Source organism: Amborella trichopoda, chromosome 13, assembly GCF_054954075.1.
Source record: "Amborella trichopoda isolate Santa Cruz 75 chromosome 13, AtrichopodaSantaCruz75HAP2 v2.0, whole genome shotgun sequence".
In the NCBI taxonomy this organism is placed as follows: domain Eukaryota; kingdom Viridiplantae; phylum Streptophyta; class Magnoliopsida; order Amborellales; family Amborellaceae; genus Amborella; species Amborella trichopoda.
The window spans coordinates 1956162-1976406 of NC_142348.1; the positions used below are offsets into that span (position 1 = coordinate 1956162).

General features: G+C 35.8%; 1 protein-coding gene across 1 annotated transcript; it reads left to right on the forward strand.

The window, feature by feature from the left end:
* Positions 1-10844: 10844 nt before the first annotated feature.
* On the forward strand, positions 10845-16985 carry LOC18428282 (serine/threonine-protein kinase D6PK). Its single transcript, XM_006837318.4, has 3 exons — positions 10845-11079; positions 13254-14872; positions 15455-16985. Exons 2-3 carry the CDS (start codon positions 13488-13490, stop codon positions 16347-16349), a joined length of 2280 nt encoding a protein of 759 aa, XP_006837381.1. The 5' UTR covers positions 10845-11079; positions 13254-13487; the 3' UTR covers positions 16350-16985.
* Positions 16986-20245: the final 3260 nt, after the last annotated feature.

Below are 20245 nucleotides of genomic sequence, written 5' to 3' on the forward strand. Positions count from 1 at the left end.
TGCATCATGGTCTGGTGGATCATAGTTTGTCTTTGGGGTAGAACCTGAAATCCACAGACTGAGATTACGTCTCTTAGCCTATTGATTGACTTTGGCGGCCCTATCATGAGCCCCTGCAGTGGACTATGGGCCGTGGGAACTGTTTGGTCAGTTTGAAAAAATTAGTATATATCGTGGTCCACAGTTGAAAGTGAAGTGCTCCTATGCATTGATTAAATCCTAGAACTATTCAGATCTAGATTAATTTTATGTTATTTGACTTATAGAATTTTTATTTGAATTTTTATGAATCTTTTGATATTTTGAAATCTTTTCTTTCTTACTTACTCTCTTCTTACTCTAAAATAAAATCTCTCTCTCTCTCTCTCTCTCTCTCTCTCTCTCCTCTCTAAGGGGCACGCCCCAAATAAGTTACTCTATCTCTCTCTCGAAGAAACCTAAGGGGCACGTCTCACCTTAGCCTACCTCTCTCTCACACACAAACTATCCTAATGGGTGCACGCTCAAGCTAGGTTAGCTTAAGCTTGAATTTCTCTTATGGGTTCTAAATCAAGCTAGGTTTTGGTTATGTGATTTTGTGGGCAGCAAATACATCATCTCTAACTAGTAGTTTTCTCCCACTTTTCTTGATTTATATCTCTTATAAGGACATAAGGATCAAGCTAAGGGGCTTGAATTAAGACTAAGCATTGAGGCTTTTAGGTGGGTGGTGTTTTGCAATACGAATTAATAATCAAGAGACCGATCAAAGATCCCGAGCATCATTAGAAGGAGGAGACTCGAAGTGGGATATACTAAGCCCAGTTGAGGAATCTCTGCACCCTCTTTTGTTTCATCTATATTTGTTTATTGTGTTTTTTATTCCCCAACATAGGTTGTGTCTTTTCTTTGTTATTGAAATAAAGGTTTTTAATAGCTTCAAGTTCTTGAGATCCTATTATATTCATTTCTTTTATTTTATTGGAAGTTATTATATTGTAAATGGACTACTTGTAATTGATATAGATCATGAAGAAAAAGAAAAAGAATTGAAAAAGAAAAAAAAAATTATATACTCCAACTAGATCACACAAGTGCTTCTTTCACATATGTATTTCTACATTTTACGGTTGCAACCTTATATCTACATTTTACGGTTGCAACCTTATATAAACTTTTTCCTTTATATATTAAGCTTTTCTTTAGTGACAAGGTTTTTATGAGTAGGCCAACTCGTCTATTTAAATGAGTCCAGTTTCTAAAATCTATTTTGGCGACGGATTTTGGATTCAAAATTTGACGGAATGAAAATCTTAACCATGATAAGTAGGAACCCCAAATAATAATAATAATAATAATAATTGGCATAATTTTAACACAATTGATTTTAAGTTTATGTGGAGCTACTGTTTTTAACATCCATATCCAAGATGGATGTTACATGCATCAGGGGATGCTAGTTTAAAATTGTGATTGTTGATGCACAAACTACTTTTTCCTCTTTTTGTTTTTTATATGTTTAATAGGACATAAATGAAAGTAGTGAGAAGAGATGTAGTAACTTATTGTCAGTTCATGGTATGAGCTTTGATAGGATGGAATAGGGAAATGAAATTTATATGATTGACTCCAATGGATAAGGCTATGATGATAATTATGATTATTATTAAATTTTTTTGAACTAATTCAATTGGTAATCAGAGTGATTTTGACTGATCCATACCCATGTCAAGTTCGTTGATTAGTTTAATTCTAATATCATCATCTCGACCTCAAGATGTATGAACATGAGAAAAAATGGATTTCAAGTTTTGAAAATAGTGCATCTTGTAATGCATTTTCAGGACTATTAATTTTCAATATTTTCAAAGTGTTCACAATTATACTCGATCTTTATTATTTTTTAATATTTTATAATTAGAGATAAAAATAAATTTTTCAGGCCATCACAAAGATTTCCAGTATTGCTTCTTTCAACACTATTTAAAGGAGGGTCTTGCTTTCATTGTTTGTTTAGGGCCTCAGCTTTATACAAACTACACCCTTTAAATTATTCCTGAAAAACTTTAGTTCTTAACTCCAAGTTCCGTACTAGGGTGTTTTCCTTTTCGACAGATATCAGTTTGGAACTTAGAACTAACGTCTTATCTGAGTATTAGAATTTTATATTTTATTTTATTTTGGTTGGCTTGGGCCTTGAGATTTAGGGAAATATGCACCAGACCTAGGTACACAAAGTTAAAGTAATAATAATAAACTCATAATGGAAGAAGAACAAAGAATGTGTACTCCTTGTGCAGTGAAAACTGATCATCTATGTAGATTTACATCATGCAATCTGAGTTATCTAGCTTATACTGCTCCATATGCCGGATGGCTTATAAAATCTTGACCCATAACATATATTTTAAAAAAATAAAAAACTTTGGGATTAAATAACATGCCAATTAATAAAAAAGAAAATATTTCTATATCCCCTATTTTTAAATTTTATTTCTTAATAAAATCAAGGTTTCAAAAAATATCTTCCAACCCCTAAGCCACTTTACCTATTTTCTAACCTAAACAAATGTGAGAAAGACATGCTCTCTCTAAACCCAACTACTTCTCCTCTCTGTCTTCATTTATATACCTCAAATTTATGTCTTTCTCTCTTGGTGTTTGTTTCACTCTTTTTCCTCTCGTGTTTATCCAAACACTTCTCTCTTTTTATGTTTATCTAAATACATCTCTCTCCTCTCGATAACCTCCTACTACCAAGCATCTCTCTCCTCCTGTGTTTATCCAAACACCTCTCTGTCTTCTTGTGTTTATCCTAACACCTGTCTTTCTCTCCACATGTATATGGAAAGAGAGAGTGAGTGGAGAGAAATGAGAGACATGAAGAAAGAGAGAGTGAAGGGTTAGAGATGAAAAAGATGGAGAGAGATAGAGAGAAGGGGTGCGGAGAGAGAGAAAGACAAAGAACTTTAGTAGGATGGTTGTTAGAAAATGTATGTCTTTTTAAATTTGTTTGGCCTAAGCAAATAGGTTTAAAGTAGCCCAAGGGGTAGAAGAAATAAAATCTAAATATTTATGTCCCAAAACACTTTATAAAACCTTAGATCTATTGTGAAATAAAACCTAAAAATAAAAAGTATCGAGATATTTTCCCTTTATAAAAACCATGATCGCTTCATGTAAATGAAAGAACTACTCCATCACAAACACCTGTCTATGCAGGTCCTACCAAACCATCATGTAAGTGGTTCACAAAATAACCCTTATCCTAGCTTGAGCTTAAGGACCCACTTGGTGCACCCAAGAACTAGCACTAGTCTAATTTCGCAATATGGGTTCACGGAAAGCAAGAAAACTCGGACTATATTGGGCTTTTTTGGGTTGGTTGAGGCCCACTTTAGTGTTCTAAGGCCTTGGGCCCCTAAGCTAGGTGAAATCCACAATAGGGTTATGAAACCTTGGTTTTTCTTACCAATGGGACCCAAACTAGGCTTAGTTGTTGAGTAATTGAACAAGGTTTTCAAGACCATATCTTGTCTACTATAGTACCATGTAGGGGCGAATGAAATTTTTTAGATTTCTCCTTATCTTTTTCTTTCTTTTTTCTTTGCGTTTTTTTTTATATTGGTAGTTGAGAAAGGAAGGGGTCCATTTATTTGTAGCAAAAATTGGAACTCAATATGTCACGTTGTGATGCGTTTGCCACCTTGACCACATGGATGGTTTAGATTTCCTTACTGAAAATGTAACCTTCTCCATCCAGACGTTCACTCAGGCTAAGCTTAATGAACGATTGAGACGTTGTTAATGGTATCCTGAGACTTTCATTTTTTACTGCATTACCCCTTAGATATACCCACGGACCAATAGGTCATGCCAACCTGAGTCTAGGTTAGGGTCCAGCACTGGACCAAGTGCGCTGGGTCCTGGTTCAGAAATATGGACCCCATAATCGGGTTGAGACATGTTAGATGTCGGTCCATCCCATCGTAATTGGGTTGGGTCCAAGTCCTGGTCAAGCACAACTGACCCAACACATTGTTTTTGATATATGATAAATATATTATAGGGAAATTTGTCAAAATATACACGAAAGCTCAATTATTTAATATTTTACCTACATCTTTTGATTGAGTTTCAAAATCCATTGCAATACACATGGCCATAAGTTGGAATAGTTGTAAATTATTTGAAGATGAGTTGTATTTTGGAAAGTCCCTCCAATTAACCATCTTTAACTCGAGATGTATAGATATGAAGAAAAAAAGCACTTCAAGTATAAAAAGTAGTGCATATTGTAACAAGTTATCTAGATAGTCAATTTTCAATATTTTCAAGTGTTTATACAACTGCTCAATATACATCAAGTTTTTTAAATTTTAAATTCATAACTAAGGGATGAAAATGGATTATGAAGCCATCATATGGTTTTGACACTGAAAATATATCTCTAAGCAAATATTAGAGGACGTCTTACTTCTATAGTATAACAGTAACTTGTATAAACCTCACCTTATAAAGTATGATTGTATATAATGCGGTCAAAATTGTTACTGGCCATTAGATAACCAATTGGATGATTTGGGGTTTGTCAAAGTCCGCTCAATGGCAAACTCACAACCATTAAAGTTGAAATTTGAGGGGCAAGACTGATTGTGACATCTTTGTGTTAAAAATAAGGGTGCAGTTTGCATACAGATGCATCAGTAGGTGTAGAGGTAAGGTGCATCTTCAAATTTTATCATGGTATATAATTTTGATGTAAAATGTTCTTAAGATTATCTCAAAATCTATTTTTATATCTAATTATAAATTTTTAAATTTAAAAAATGGTTAAAATCAAGTAGATCTATAAACATATGAATATCTTGAAAATGGACGTTGTAGATAATATGTTGTAAAATGCATTATTTCTGAGACTTAATATCGTTTTATTTTTCATAGTCATACATCTCGATGATCAATCAAAGGGTTTTAACATTAAAACTATCTTTTTCAATGGAATTTTTAGGATCATATGTAGTTCTACATTATAAGGTAGTATCCTTATATAAACTTTTTCTTAAAAATAAATAGCCCCTTTGTGTATTTTTCCTACAAAGTATATATTTTTTTAAGGAAAAGACTACGCAACGTCCATAGATAAAAATGAACAGTATTTTCGTCCATAAGCTCGACACCGTTCGATTTTTTCGGAGAGCAAGGATTAAAAGTCTACCACAAGCATAGCATGTTTGTAACGGTATTCTTTCACACAAAACATGTCGGTGGCTGTATTTTTTCATGCAAATAAACATGGCCAACGACTACGGCTCCTATAGATATGTGCACACACATAGGATGTTCGGGGTGGAGCGAAATACTATTCATTCGCATATAAATGTTTTTAAAAGTTTTTCTTTTTCTAATATATATATAATATATTTTTATTTTTTAAACTCGGCAACCCACCTATCGATGGACAGTCCAGATTCCATAATTGACACATAGCACTCAAATCTGACCGTACATGCCTTTTGCTCGTGTGGTGACATCGGTTGCATCATGCGCCAATGGACGGTCCAGAGTTTTCCTAATGGTACGGCACCATTTCAATCGAGCCGTCGAACTTTCATGTCACATTTACCGTACAACTCCGCTACTGGCCATATGGTCAAAAGTTGCCTGCGTCTTTTTCGTTAAAGACAAAATTACCCACGACTTAACAAAAAAGACACAAATGCCCCTGCCTGACTTTGCTATTTAATTATTCATTTAATTATTGAGAAAATGATGGTTCATGTTTAGTTGTAAAGTGATTTACAAAACGTTACCTAATTATACTTGCCCTAATTCTTCTTCTAAATGTCGAGAATACTCCTTGACTATTTTTTTTATCGAAATCATAATTTATAAAATAGATGCTGCAAAAATTTTATGTTGAGCTTGGGACTATGGTAGAGTTTTTTTTTTTAGTAGATAATATTAACAAATGGAAAAAGTTTATATAAAGATGAGGCCTTAAATAATCAACTTAAGGCATACCTTACAATTTCACTAGAGGAGGTTGTTTGATTATCAAAAATCATCAAATCGATCATCTTGAACCCAACAATTGTGGACATGAAAAAAAATGGATTTCAAATATTCAAAATAATACATATTGTAATGCATTTTCTAGACCGTCAATTTTTATAATTTTCTAGTGTTCAAAGATCTGCTCGATATACTTAATTTATGAAGTTTTACATTTTATAATTAGAAATTAAATTAAAGTTTTAAGGCATCACAAAGTTTTCTAGTACAAAAACAACATCGGCCTTATACAAATTGCACCCTTAAAAAATATTTGGCATTTGATTGTTAGAAAGACCAATACCACATTGACTACCTCCTTAAAAAGTAATATCTGACTTCTTAATTCTTAGATGCCTACTTTTTATTTGTGTTATATATTAAAAGAGAATAAACTGAAATGTCAATTTTGAAATATTTCTCATGAATTTTCTCCTCGAATTTTCTCCTGCATGATTTTTTTTTAAAAAATATATATTAAAAATTCACATTAATTGTTTTTATAACAAAAAAATATTCACTATTAAAATTATTAGAATTATGGTTCTAAGTAGGAATTTTCTGGTGACTGAGAAAATTAATTATCTTATAATGGCATAGCTTAATTGATAGCAATTTAACTATTTTATTTAATTAATAAAATGAGGAAATGGGATAGAGTAAGATTCCCATCTCATGCCTTTTCTAAATTACCTAGAAATGTGGATAGAAAAAATAGTGATTATAAAAAATAAAAATATCATGCTTCCATATATTTTCCCATTGTAATATAAATATAGGTTGGCATTAATTATTTTTAAAGTAAAAATACTGATAACTTTATATATATATAAATATAACCACAATTGAAATATTCATTATTTATAATTGACATGAATTAGTTGAAATTTAACTTAAAAATAGAATTCTCACAATTAAATATAAGATAACATTAATAGTAATAGTAGAAATAAAATAAAATAAAGTTACAAGTAATTTTGCTCAAATGTTTGAAAGCCAAGTAATTCCCAACTTTATTCTTCATAACCTAAGTTACTTGTGGTGAAAGAGATAACTTTTTGCTTTATTCTCTTATTCTTTGTTTGTTTGGGGCAGGAAAAATCAGAATTAATAAGTAGAATACAAATCAGAATTTCAATTTAAAAAGTGACTATTCTAGAACTTGATTCCAACTCTTCTAAGTATTATTTTAGATTAAATAATGAAGCACTTACTTCTTTTACTCATATTGTGAGAAAATTAGCAACCCCACGTCCCCCCACCCCACTCCCAAAAACAATAAAAAATCTTAGATGTAAAATAAAGAGAAAAAACCCATCTCAAAGGGAAAAAAGAAAGAGAAAAAAGAAAATAACCATTTTTTAGACCATCTACTAAAGTGTAAAACAAATATACATGTATGAATACTGTGTGTCCGAAAGGGGGTTGGGATCGTGGTGATAGCACCCCCATACCCTAATCACCACATTATGGTTTTCATTTCCACTGACTCCACCCCACTAACACTTTAAAACAACTAACTCCTAAATTATTTGAAAAAATAGGTAGGGGTCCGTCTTTCCCATTGAATTATGTATATATAAAAAAAAAAAATTGTATGTAAAGGTTAGTGAGGTTTTAGCAAAGCTGAAGCGGTATGCTACCACATCTCAATACACAATAAGAAAACTCGTATTATTTACTAAAACATAGGACATTGGCCTACAAAATCTTCGCTTTTGGTTTTGGAATTTTAAGCTCTAAAAATGGAGATCGCTATTTATTTAGAGATGGTGATATAATAAAAAGGTTGCAAGATGTTGACAAGGCTTGTAATATACTTTTTCATGTTGATAAAATTCCTTAGTGACTAGCCAAAAAAGAAGAAGAAAAAAAGCCACATATTAAATGAATCAAAACGCACATTAAATGTGGGTCAACTTAATGAATTTTATCTTAAATGTCTAGGATATTTGCAGCCTAAAACTGAAAGTTCCGTATTGAGGATAATTAGACTTAAATTATAAGATATTTAATAAAGATTGAGGCCCACTTATTTTATTTTTTATATATTTTTTATTTTTTTAAAAAAAGATATATATATTTTTTAAATTTTGTGGACTAATTTTTTGATCAAATAATTAATCTGATCCAAGCCAGATCAACTATCACTATTTTGAGTTTCAAGGTATGAGTGGGCAATCGAACTATATTTGATCCTGATTTTAAAACACCGGCGAACTAGGGGCATGAAAATTTTAGTTGAAGACAATGTGCTAAAACCTACGGATTTCTGATGGAGAGCGTCGATCTAGGAATCAGTAGGAATTGAACCACTTTAAGGATGCCGGGGTTCCCGATCCGATTCTCCCCAACACCACCACCACCACCACCCCCGGCCCATCTCATTTATATATTTTTTTCTCCTTTTTTTAAATTTATTTCATGTTTTTATTAGATCCCCTATAAATCTTTACCGTACACCCTTATTTTAATATTTATTTTATTTTAAATATTTTTTTAAATTATTTATTCAAACTGATTTATATCATTGATCTAACGATCCGACACAAATCTAATTTGTCCGCGAATCCCATTCCTAAAACAACAAGTGCATCTCAAGCTTTTTATAAAATAAGAGGTGCAATCATATGTCATCTTGGTGTGAACTAAAACATATGTAACTCGAGCGATTTTTCATTGTTTAACATTTAGTATTGCATAAAAAGTAGAGCAAAACCGTTATTTATTAAGAGACAAGGGCAAATTTGGCATTTTTGGGGTACCCCTTTAAATTGAGTGAATTTCATGGTGTGGCCATGGAGCCTAGTGGTGGCCTGATACTCCAAAGGGTTGTAGCCCAAAGGGGGGAGCAGTGGGACCCACAGTGGGCTTTTCTTGCTTTTTCAGATGGCAGGTCCATCTTCTCGAGAAATGCCAAAGGCATCCAGTACTCTCAAAATGACCTAACTGCCCCTCAGGCCCCTCCAAATTTGACCGTTGGGAGTCTTTGGAAAGTTTTGTTTTTTTCTGGGGAATTGGAGGGAAGTTCGACTTTTCCTTGTGCGTGTTCGGGTGGTCCGGCAGACCTCTTTACGAGACATGGTCGGGCACCCGGAAAACAGAATTAAGATGGGGTTCTTTTTCTTTTTTTTTTTTGGGGTGAGGTTTCTATAAGATGCCCACCGTATACTGTACAATTAAGCACACTTTTGAATTTTGTTGGAAGATGTAGTACCAGTATCAAAAACCGTATGATGACTTGAAAATCCGCTTCAACCTTGATTATGAAATTTCAAATTAAAAAATAGTGCACATAGAGCGGATCTATAAATACCTAAAAACCTTGAAAATAGACGATCCAAATGATTTGTTATAATATGCACTATTTTTAGAACTTAAAATTCCTTTTTTTCTTTATATTTATACATCTTGAGATCATGATGATCAATTGGAAGGCTTTTGAACTTTGGAACACTATTTTATACTAGATTTTTGAGAGGCACCTTACTTCTATGATTTAAGGTTGCAAACTTTTTCCTTTCTTTTTTTTTATGAGAAGTTCTTTAGTGGGGTTGGTCAACAACAACATCAATTCCATGGGCCAAAATAAGTTACAGCTCAAAAAATACTTGAATCATCTTCCCTCCAAATCTTCTCTCTATTGGAGGGACTACATATTTGCGGTTTTGAGAGCATTTTTATTTTTCTCACAAGATAAATCAATCAAAGATTATGTCCAAATTTTCAAATAAAAAAACCTCTCTATGTTTCTTTGGGTCTAGACCACCTAATCACGTGGTTCAACCGGACTAAATAATATTTTTCATTTTCTTATGGTCTAATTTTACTGAATTTTTTATTTCTCAAGCACCCTTCTCTCTATTTAGGTCCGTCGTACCTATTCCGTTTCACTCTTGGCAATTGATTCTTTTAATAAATTATTAAAATAAATTAAGTTTTTGTTTATATTGAAACTTGGTGCACCATAGCCAAAAACTGAAGTAGAAATCTATAACAAGTTTCATTGAATCAGAAGCTTCAATATGACGTCCTACGTTCCATTTTCATCGTTAATATGTCAAAAAAAAATCTTAGATATTGAATCTTGATTCCAAATGATAGTTGAATAGCCTTCTAAGCTTATGCAAAAAAGCAAAAAAAAAAAACATTTAAACCCCACACATACAAGGAAGAGAGAAGACTCATCCCAAGTAGTTCATCACAGCATTGGTGGTTAAGGGGACCTGTGTCTTAGCATGATATCTTAGGCTCTATTTTCAATGTTAATACCTAAAAAATACAAAAAAAAAAATAATAATAAAGAAAAAGAAAAAGAGAGAGAGATCCAAAAACTTTTGAAAGAGCATCTTAGGTCTGCTAGAACCCTACACACACATAAAGGAGGATGCATCTCTCACCTCACAAAAAATAAATCCACATATTCGATCCGACCTAGTTGGATTTGGACCTGGACTTGGACTTAGACCTGACCTGATTCGATTGTTGGCTCCATACTTTCAAATCTTGATCTATTAGCATCCATGAAAGAGAAGAGAACAAGGGCAAACCTATGAGAGAGAAAAAGAGAGGGGGGAAGTTATCACTGGCCCGATATAAAAGAGGAGAGAGGTTCAAGAGAAAGAGTGACCACAAACAAGCTCCTCAAATCCCCAAGAGAAAAACAAAAGAGACCACCAAGGGCACACCAAACATATGTCTAGCACTTTCCAGGAAAAAGCTGAGGCCTCGATGCCATAAAGAAAAAATACAAGGGTATTGCAGTAAAAAATGTATTCTCTCCCAAAACCAAAAGCAAAGTTAATAACTGTAAACACAAATGTGAGAGAAAAAGCAAAAGCATGGTGGGGTTTTCTCAAAGATTTAGGGCACGGATTCCCATGCTCTCTCCCTCTCTCTGCAACTCTCCCACCCTAACAGTAGACACACATTCTGCATTATTTTTCTCTCTCAAGCTTTTTCCAAATTCATGCAAAGAAAGCTTGAATGAGCCTTGACTAAAGCACAAGGAACTCAATAGAGACTCAGTTTTCTTTAGATTTTCAGGTATTCACTGCGAAGGTTGCTTCTTTTTGGGTTAATTTTGAGTGACTGTGATGAAAATGGTGATAATTGTTTTTGGGGCCCCATTTTTTGGTGGTTTTTTTTGGAATTTTTGGGTCTGAATATCGATTTTTTGAAGTTTTTTGCGGGTAAAAATGGCTCTCGGCATGGGTTATTGGTCTACTCTGATGGTGGTGGTGGTGATTTCTCTCTAGGGTTCCGATTGTCACGTTTTTTAGATTTTTGTAGCTTGAATTTGGATTTTTGCTCAGTGTTTTGCACTGGTTTTGAGTAGTAGTGGATTTTTTGTTTTCATGAAACTGTCATTTAATCTCTGCGCCATTCCCATGCTGTTTACTTGTAGATTTTGTTCCATTTCTGGAAATCCTGGTATTTGCAGTGAGGAAAATGGGTTTTTGCAGTATGGATTGTTGTTTTCACTGTGATGGAAATGGTGAAGATTGTATTTTAGAGTCTCCTTTTCTGGTTTTTGAGGCCGTCTCTTAATCTTGAGCTTAAAAGACTACGATAGAAGAAACTAGTGTTTTTTATAGGAGCTGGGGGAGTGCTGTGCAGGCACTGGGTTTTTGGGATAATAAACAGTTGTTTTCTTTTCCTAGTTTCTTCTTCAATATTCTATATTTATGCCTATTTTGTGAAATTTGGTTGTTCTTCAACTATATTACACTTGAGGTATTTACAGATGAAAAAAGATAAACTTGTATTATGCATTTTGTATTTTTGGTTGACTAGCTCTATTTCTTTTCTTTTTTAAATCAGTTGTTTTCTATTTGAGACTTGCTCTCGTTCTTTTGTTGTTCCCCTTTACCCTTTGTAATTTTTTTGGTGTTTCATTCTTCACAAGTGATTTCGGTACATACCAAGGGAAATGTCTTTTAGAGTGTGGATTATTTCTCCACAAAAAAAAGATTTTAGTGTATGCATTATTATTATGATGATGGCAAATTTGTCTTGTTTTGGTTTTCTGTATTTTGGATTTTGGGGTTCCTTTGGTGAGATTTCGAAGGTTTTATATTGAGAATTATGGTAAATGTCTGTGTAGACATTGTGAATTTCCTTTAGATTGTAATTTATGGCTTTATTTTCAGTTTCTTATGTGATGCGAAAGATCAAGATTGATAATCAGGTTCTGTGTTGGAGTATAGTAGTGTTCATTAGATGTATCGCCACCATAGTTTTTGATTCGGTGTTTTTTTTTTTCTTTTCGCCACTTTGTTGGCCCTCTCTTATCCTGGCCTTTGTTGTGTTTGTGAGGAGATTTGTGGGGGTTGTATGCGTGGTGCTTCTGCGGACTATTGTGATTTGTTTCAAGTCTTTGACACTCACTAGGAAATAAGAAAAGGAAAAGAAATGGAAGAGAGTTGCTTTGCCATGTTTGTTTTGCTTTCTTTTGTTCTTTCTTCCTATGGTTTTGTTGTAGGTGAGTTAAAGCCAACTGGTTTCTCATGATGCTCTGCTCATGCTAGGGTCCTATTAATGTTAGCTTCTTCTTCTTGTTCTTTCTTTTTCCTTGAATGTTAACTTAAGGCCTGGTAGGAATGGAACTTTAAATATCACGTGCTGCCACCTCGACCACCTCTGCATAGAGCCCATTCCTTTACCTTCTTTTTTTTTTTCCCCGATTTATGGCTTTTCTAAGTGAAGCATAATTGCATATGCAAAATTATTTTCCTCTTTTAATTCTATCATTTGGTAGGAGGAGAGTGTGGGTTCCAGGACTCTCCTCAAGTATCTTAGACTTCGATCAGACTGGTTTTATTTTACACATATACTTGAAATTCCATGTCTTTGTCCACGGTGATTCGGCATTTTCAGATCATTTGGCTGCTAGATATTACATGTTAATTGTTCTTCACTGCAACCTATAGAATTGCTCAATATATGTTCAGAACAGCATTGGAATATATATTTTTTCCCACTGTATTATTGTCTAGAATGATAAAATCTTGTCCCTTGATAGGGCACCGAGAGCCCATCTGATATGGCACCTTCGCTTTTTTTTTTCTTTTTCCTTTTTTGTTTTCTCCTCATAAAGGGATGGGAAATTTTCTTGGATATAAATGATGTTGTTGGTGGTTCAAATGTTGCCATCTTAATGTCTATGCTTCATTTCTATACGTATTTCTAACTCATGGATCATTATTTTCTATGGGCAGGAATTGCAACTGGGGCTTCAATGTTCCCATGGATGTTCTTTCAATGATGTGAAGATTTGTCATATGTTATTGTAGCTAGTTCTACAGGTGTTGCTGACTTCTTTCCTGTATTACAAAACTTAAAGAAGTAATTTTCTATTGGAAAAAGGAACTTTTGCTTCTTGATTATTTCTGCAACTGAGTATAGAAAATATTCTTCCATCCACTACATGTAATGATAAGCAATAGTCAGAAATGGAAAGGGTTCCAAAACCGGAAACACTATCAGGCCACTCAGACCAAGCTTCTCAATCCTGGCGTTCTGCTTCGAGAGAAGAGGACTTATGCAATAATGCTTGGAAATCTGAATTTACGGATCCAAGTGTACATGCTAAGAAAGGAAAAGGATTATACAAAGCTCCTGAAGAGTTACCAAACTCCATTAATGCAAATCAGCCATCCACGAATCCCACCATTTGTGCATGCAAATTTGCTCCATCAGAGCCAATGGAACCAGCACATAATGTAAATGATGTTGGTGCCTCTATTCCAATGGATACTGATTCATCTAGCGAATCTGTAAAAGGGTTAAGTCGATTAAGCCTAAGCACTTCCCATGTATGGGATGAGGGTTCTCCCTCCTCTTTTTCTGGGGCAAGCCATCCCCCTGAGCCAGAAGACAGTAATACAATGAATACCATCTTTGTAACCAGTAATCTGGACAAGGCTGGAGCTCTAATATGCATGGCCAAAGATAATTCAAGCAGAGTTCCTTTCCCTGAAGCCAAAGAGCCGTGTGTTTCGGGTGCGTGTGATCCTTGTGCTTCACAAACACAAGTTGGGTTTTTTCCCCAACAAGAAGCTGCACCATCATCCTACGCAATCTCTCCAGAAACATCGTTGTCAGAGATGAAAGAGGGCCAGGTTAACACCTGGTTACCTGATTCTGAAGAGAAAGAGTGCATTTGGGATGCTTCCTTGCCTCCAAGTGGTAATGTGAGCCCCCTTAGTAGCATAGACAGCACAGTGGTCACAGCCATGAGCATAGTCAATAGCAGCACGAGTGCATATAGAAGCGATGGAATTGTGAGTGATGGCATGCTCAGTAGTGAGAGAAACTGCGAAAGTGCAAAGCATAGTGTGAGAGGTGATTCTCTAGAGAGTGCAAAGAGTAGCATTAGCAGGGCAAGTGATAGTAGCGGGCTCAGTGATGAGAGCACTTGGAGTAATATAACGGGAAGTGCAAACAAACCTCACAAAGGAAATGACCCGAGATGGAAGGCTATTCTAGCTGTTCGGGCTCGAGATGGTATCTTGGGTATGAGTCATTTTAGGCTTCTTAAGAGGTTGGGATGTGGGGATATAGGTAGTGTCTACTTATCTGAGCTTAGTGGGACAAGGTGCTACTTTGCAATGAAGGTTATGGACAAGGCTTCTCTTGCTGGTAGGAAGAAGCTGATGAGGGCCCAAACTGAGAGAGAGATCCTTCAGTTATTGGACCACCCCTTTCTGCCTACACTGTACACTCACTTTGAGACGGATAGGTTCTCTTGTTTGGTTATGGAGTTCTGTCCGGGAGGGGACCTGCACACACTAAGGCAGCGGCAGCCAGGAAAGCACTTCTCAGAATATGCAGCAAGGTGCGGTTTATGATTGATTTACTCCGAGTCTTGTTTTGGTTTTCAATTTTGTTTGTGATGTTGCAGCTTTAGATTGGTTTTTATTTTTTTATCGCATGGTTTTATCTCTTCTTGGCTGTTCTTTTAGGGCAGATGTCATCTTGGTTGTTTTGAAATTTTGTGTTCATAATATAATGGCAAATATCTTTTTTTTTTTTTTGGAAAATATCGTGAGAAATGGCATTTTCTTTGTGATATTTAATTAGAAATGTATATTGTCCTTTGAAGTGGAGATTTCTTTTCTCTTTTTTTTTGATGATTTTGGTCAATTTCTTAATATATGGCTAAATATTTTGTTTGAAATATGCTTTCAAGTGGTACGTCAGGTTTTTTGCCCTTTTCCCTTTCTGATAGATAACCAGGTCCATTCCGCAATGGTGTTTTTGAATTCTTCTACAAACAGACAAATATATATATATATATATATATATATATTATTTATTTATTTATTTGGAAAGATGAACGTTCCTTGTTCAAAATTGATTCCATTTTTTCCTTGGGATCTAAAAGAATAATAAATAATGATTCCCATTTTTTTCACAGGTTTTATGCTGCGGAGGTTCTCCTGGCGCTTGAGTACCTCCACATGCTCGGCGTGGTCTACCGAGACCTAAAGCCTGAAAATGTACTTGTTCGAGAAGATGGCCACATAATGCTCTCAGACTTCGACCTCTCTCTAAGGTGCGCAGTTAACCCAACCCTTGTTAAGTCTTCATCCTTTGATCCCGACCCCTCAAAGCGAGGCTCTGCCCCTGCATTCTGTGTTCAACCAGCCTGCATTGAACCCACTTCCGTTTGCATTCAACCCGCTTGCTTCCTCCCCAAAATCTTCCCCCAAAAAAAGCCCAGAAAAACACCTAGAAAACCAAGATCAGATTTTGGGCAGCCTGGGCAGTCAGCCCGTCTGCCTGAGCTCATTGCTGAGCCTACCAGCGCCCGATCAATGTCATTTGTGGGCACCCACGAATACTTAGCCCCCGAAATTATAAAGGGAGAAGGCCATGGAAGCGCTGTCGATTGGTGGACATTTGGTATCTTTCTTCACGAGCTATTGTTTGGGAAGACCCCATTCAAGGGTTCGGGCAATCGTGCGACACTCTTCAATGTGGTGGGGCAACAATTGAGGTTTCCTGATAGCCCTGCTACAGGCTATCCAGCAAGGGATTTGATAAGGGGTTTGTTGGTCAAGGAGCCACAACATAGGCTTGGGGTTAAGAGAGGGGCCACTGAGATAAAGCAACACCCTTTCTTTGAAGGGGTGAATTGGGCTTTGATTAGGTGTAGCACCCCACCTGAGGTGCCTAGGCCTTTTGAGACTGAGCTGCCCGTGAAATTTGGGGCAACGGTTGGGGCAGGTGGTTTAGGGAGTAGTAGTAAGAGGATGGGAGGGGCAGATATGAAAGCAGGGGGCAAATATCTGGACTTTGAGTTCTTTTAAGGGGCAGTTTGGGCAGCTCGGGCAGGAGGGCTGCGGTTGTTAAGTTTGGGCCGTTCAGATCGAGAGTAAGAGGTCAGAGGATGGGAGAGGAAAACATGAGATCTGAAGAATTTAGAGTCTGAGCTCTTTAAATGGCAGTTTGGGCGGTTGGATTGGAGTTTCCGGACTTTGAGATCTTATAAATGGCGGTTCAAGCATCACATTTAAGGGCAGTTGGGGTATGTGGGTTGGGAGGTGGCATAGCAAGAGCCTGGGAGGGGCAGACTTTAAACCATATATGGATCTTAAATCTCTTCTAAGGGGCTGTCGGAGGCAGTATATTTGTGATCTTAAATTTTTAGGGAGAGAAAGAGGGTTGGGAGCCATGGTAGCTTGCTATTTGTATATTGAGCTCCTTTACGGGGGCAGTTGGGCCGAGTGTTTGGTCTCTGAGTTTAGAGAGAGAGATGGGTGTTTGTGTGGGTGTTGGTAGATGTGTATTTAGAGATACATGCACGGGAGCTCGGAATGTGAGCACGCCGTATGTGTGGGCATGGGGGTATATCATTGTTCCTGGACGTAGGTTAGGTTTGGGTGGTTGATTTGTAAGCCTGATAATGATCTTACATATGCAAAGTTGGTAAAATCAGTTTCACATGGTCTCTCTCTCTAACCTTTTGCAATGGATATTTTGAGGTGCATCTTAATTCTACATTTTCAAGGTTGCAACCTTATATAAATGTTTTCCATAGACATATGTGTATCAGAACTCTGAAAATGGGTTTCATGGACTGCTCGCTCTCTATCCAGGAAATCTGAGGTTTCATGGACTGCTCTCTCTCTCCAGGAAATCTGAAATGTGGTTTCGTGGACTGCTCTCTCTCTCTCTCTCTTTCCTGGATTTTTTAAAATGGACCTCACAGACTGTTGGCAGCATGCCGCGGGATACCACCTGGTTCGCTCTCTCTACATCCAATCCATTGCACTTACATGAGGCTATTGCCAGCGTTCTGTGGGAAACCACCTGATTGAATTAACTCTCTCTCTCTGTACACCCAACACATTGCATTTGCATGAGTTGGCCTACCAATTGCAGTGAGAAGAGTAGGTTTTTGAGAAGTCATAAATGGCCTGCAAGGTGGGCCAGTTAATATGTTGGTGGATATGAGCAGTTTGGTGTCTTTTTGCATTATTTGGAAAAAGACTGGTGCACTGCCTTTTTTTTTTTTTTCTTCCTTTTTTTTGGTAATTCATCGGGGATGCGGGGATGATTGGCCCCTACTTGTTTTGAATTACTCATGGTTTTTTGTCTTTTTGAAGCTGTCAATGGGAATAGACGTCACAACGTGTGCAAAGGTGGGCTATAATCAAAGACCCTTTCCTAGTGCATTGGCTTTCATTTGGCCCATCCTTGATGTGAAGGGAGTGGTCCTAAAGGCATATCTCAGGCTTTGTTGAAGGTTTGGATGGACTTTGACTGACCACCCAACCTGACCTGTTTGCATTCATCTGCTTGCCCTGCTGGTTTGTGGGGCTCCGTCATTGTACTTCAAAGTGGATCCCTCCACAGAATTGGAAAATCTCTCTCTCCTTAAAAAAAGGGATGAAGCTTCTATAGGCCTAGGCTTTATAAAAACAAAATAAAACTTTATTTTCAATCCTCATCCAAAACAATCGGAAATTTTAATGATGACTTTAAAATCAATTTTCAACACCGACAATAAAATTTGTAACTCAAAAAATAGTATGAATTTTGTGGATCGTTGAACATTTATTTTTAGGATGAATGGATGGTCTAGATGATTTACAATATACACTATTTTTAGAACTCAAAATCCTAATTTTTTTTCACATCCATAATGTTCAAGATGAGATGATTGATTTAAAGGTTTTTCAGTACTTAAATTACAATTTTTGACGAGTTATGAGGTGAAGTTTTACTTATTTAGATGGGGCTGTAACCCGATCAAACCATTTTTTTTTAAAAAAAGTGGACAATCTCTCCCCCATCTCTCTCTCTTCACACACATTGTGCAGTGTGCAAAGGCAGTTCTTTAGCATTTGGCATCTCTAACCTATGATGAAATGGAATATCTCCCTCCCTTGCTCTTGAGGCATGAGGAATAGGAAGTACACTATGATCCATATGACCATAGGTGGCAATGGTCATTAATCTTCCAATTGATGGATGGATGGTGATGGGGAGTGGATTGGAGCCCACCACAACCACATAGACAGTTAGGTCATATCTTGTTCACAAGCAGACATTGTGCAATGTGCACGTGTAGTTCTTCAGCATCACCTCTCTCTCTATTGTAGGAATTACATTTGAGATAGTGTAATTAATGTCGACCTCAATTAGTTGGAAAAAGGCGATGATGATGATAATATAATGTAACTAATGTGAACCACTAATCACTCAAGTATAAACTTGATTCCTAAGAATTTCCTTTTTCGAATAGTTCAATAGAAGGAATCGAACTTAACACATAACACAACTAACATAAGGGGTTTAAGTCGTGTTGGTAGCACTCCCCACTCTTATCACAACATTGTGGTTTTTATTTCCACCAACTCACTTTAAAAAGCTAACTCGTAATCTATTTAAAAAAAAAGATAGGGCACATGTCTTTCCGAATTATCCAAAAAAAAACAAAACTAAACGTTCTCTCTCTAACTTCCCTCCCTGGTACGATGAAAAAGAATCTCTCTTTCTCTCCTTGCTCTCAGGTTTGGAATAGCAAGTATTCCATGATCCATGTGACCACGGTGGAAACGGTTATTGAGGTCAACACCGTCAAATCAATAGATGGATGTTGATGAGGAGAGAGTGGAACCCATCTCTACCACTTGCATCCAGGCTGGTCCTCATCTCTTGATCACACCATCCGTCCTTTCATTGGACCGTGAGGCACTCATGGCCATTTTTGTTCTCTAGTCCTATGGATTGTAGTATATTTTTCCATGAAAGCATGCATGGTATATTTGAAACATGTTTTAATGACATCTTTGGAAAGAAATTGTAAAAACAAAAATTTTTAGAAAAAATTTGAAAAAGCAATTAAAGAAAAAATCATGAAGGACTTAGAACCATATAGTGTATGCTTCAAATCTCCGCCGTTGATTCTCGCCGATGGTGGTGATGATGGGGAGGGCGAGCCCACGCCGTATCAAATTTTTGACGATCTAGATTCAAAATTTAGGTTACATCCAAATGGGGGAGCTTTGTATAGGGCACCCTCCGTATACTGTAGAAATAAGATGCATCTTTGCATTTTGCCTAAAGATGTAGTTTCAATGTGAAACTTTACAATACCTTGGAAATCTAATTTCATCTCTAGCTTGAAAATCTATTTTCAATATTTAAAGGGCATGATCAAAGTGTTAAGATACTCAAAATTCAAAATTTTTCTTTTAAAATATGATCTAGTTATTCTTTGGTGATTCCAAAAATTCAAACTAAAAAAATAAAATGGTATATGGTTCACAAGAACCATTCAACGGTTCATATTGAACCATGCCACATCTAGCAGTCGAATATTAATCTCGCTTTTATTTTTTATTTTTAATTTAACATGTATTTTTACCTCAAATTTGTAATATCTATTTAATTTTAAATTATGCACCAAATAAAAACAATAAAAAATATTTTGAATGAAATAGATTGCCTAAAACACACCTAAAATTATAGGGGTAATTTGATCATTTATTTAATTAATTTTTTTTTGTTATTTTTTATTTGCTGTGATTTATAATAAAAAAACTACGACTAAAATTTTAGATAAAAATAATTTTTAAATAAAAAATAAAATACAATATTAAATTTGAACCATTAAATGTGCTGTTATTCAATCTAAACGCAGGGCACCCTTCCATCGGTCATTGAAACTTTCCCCTAAAGAAAAATCTCCCAAATA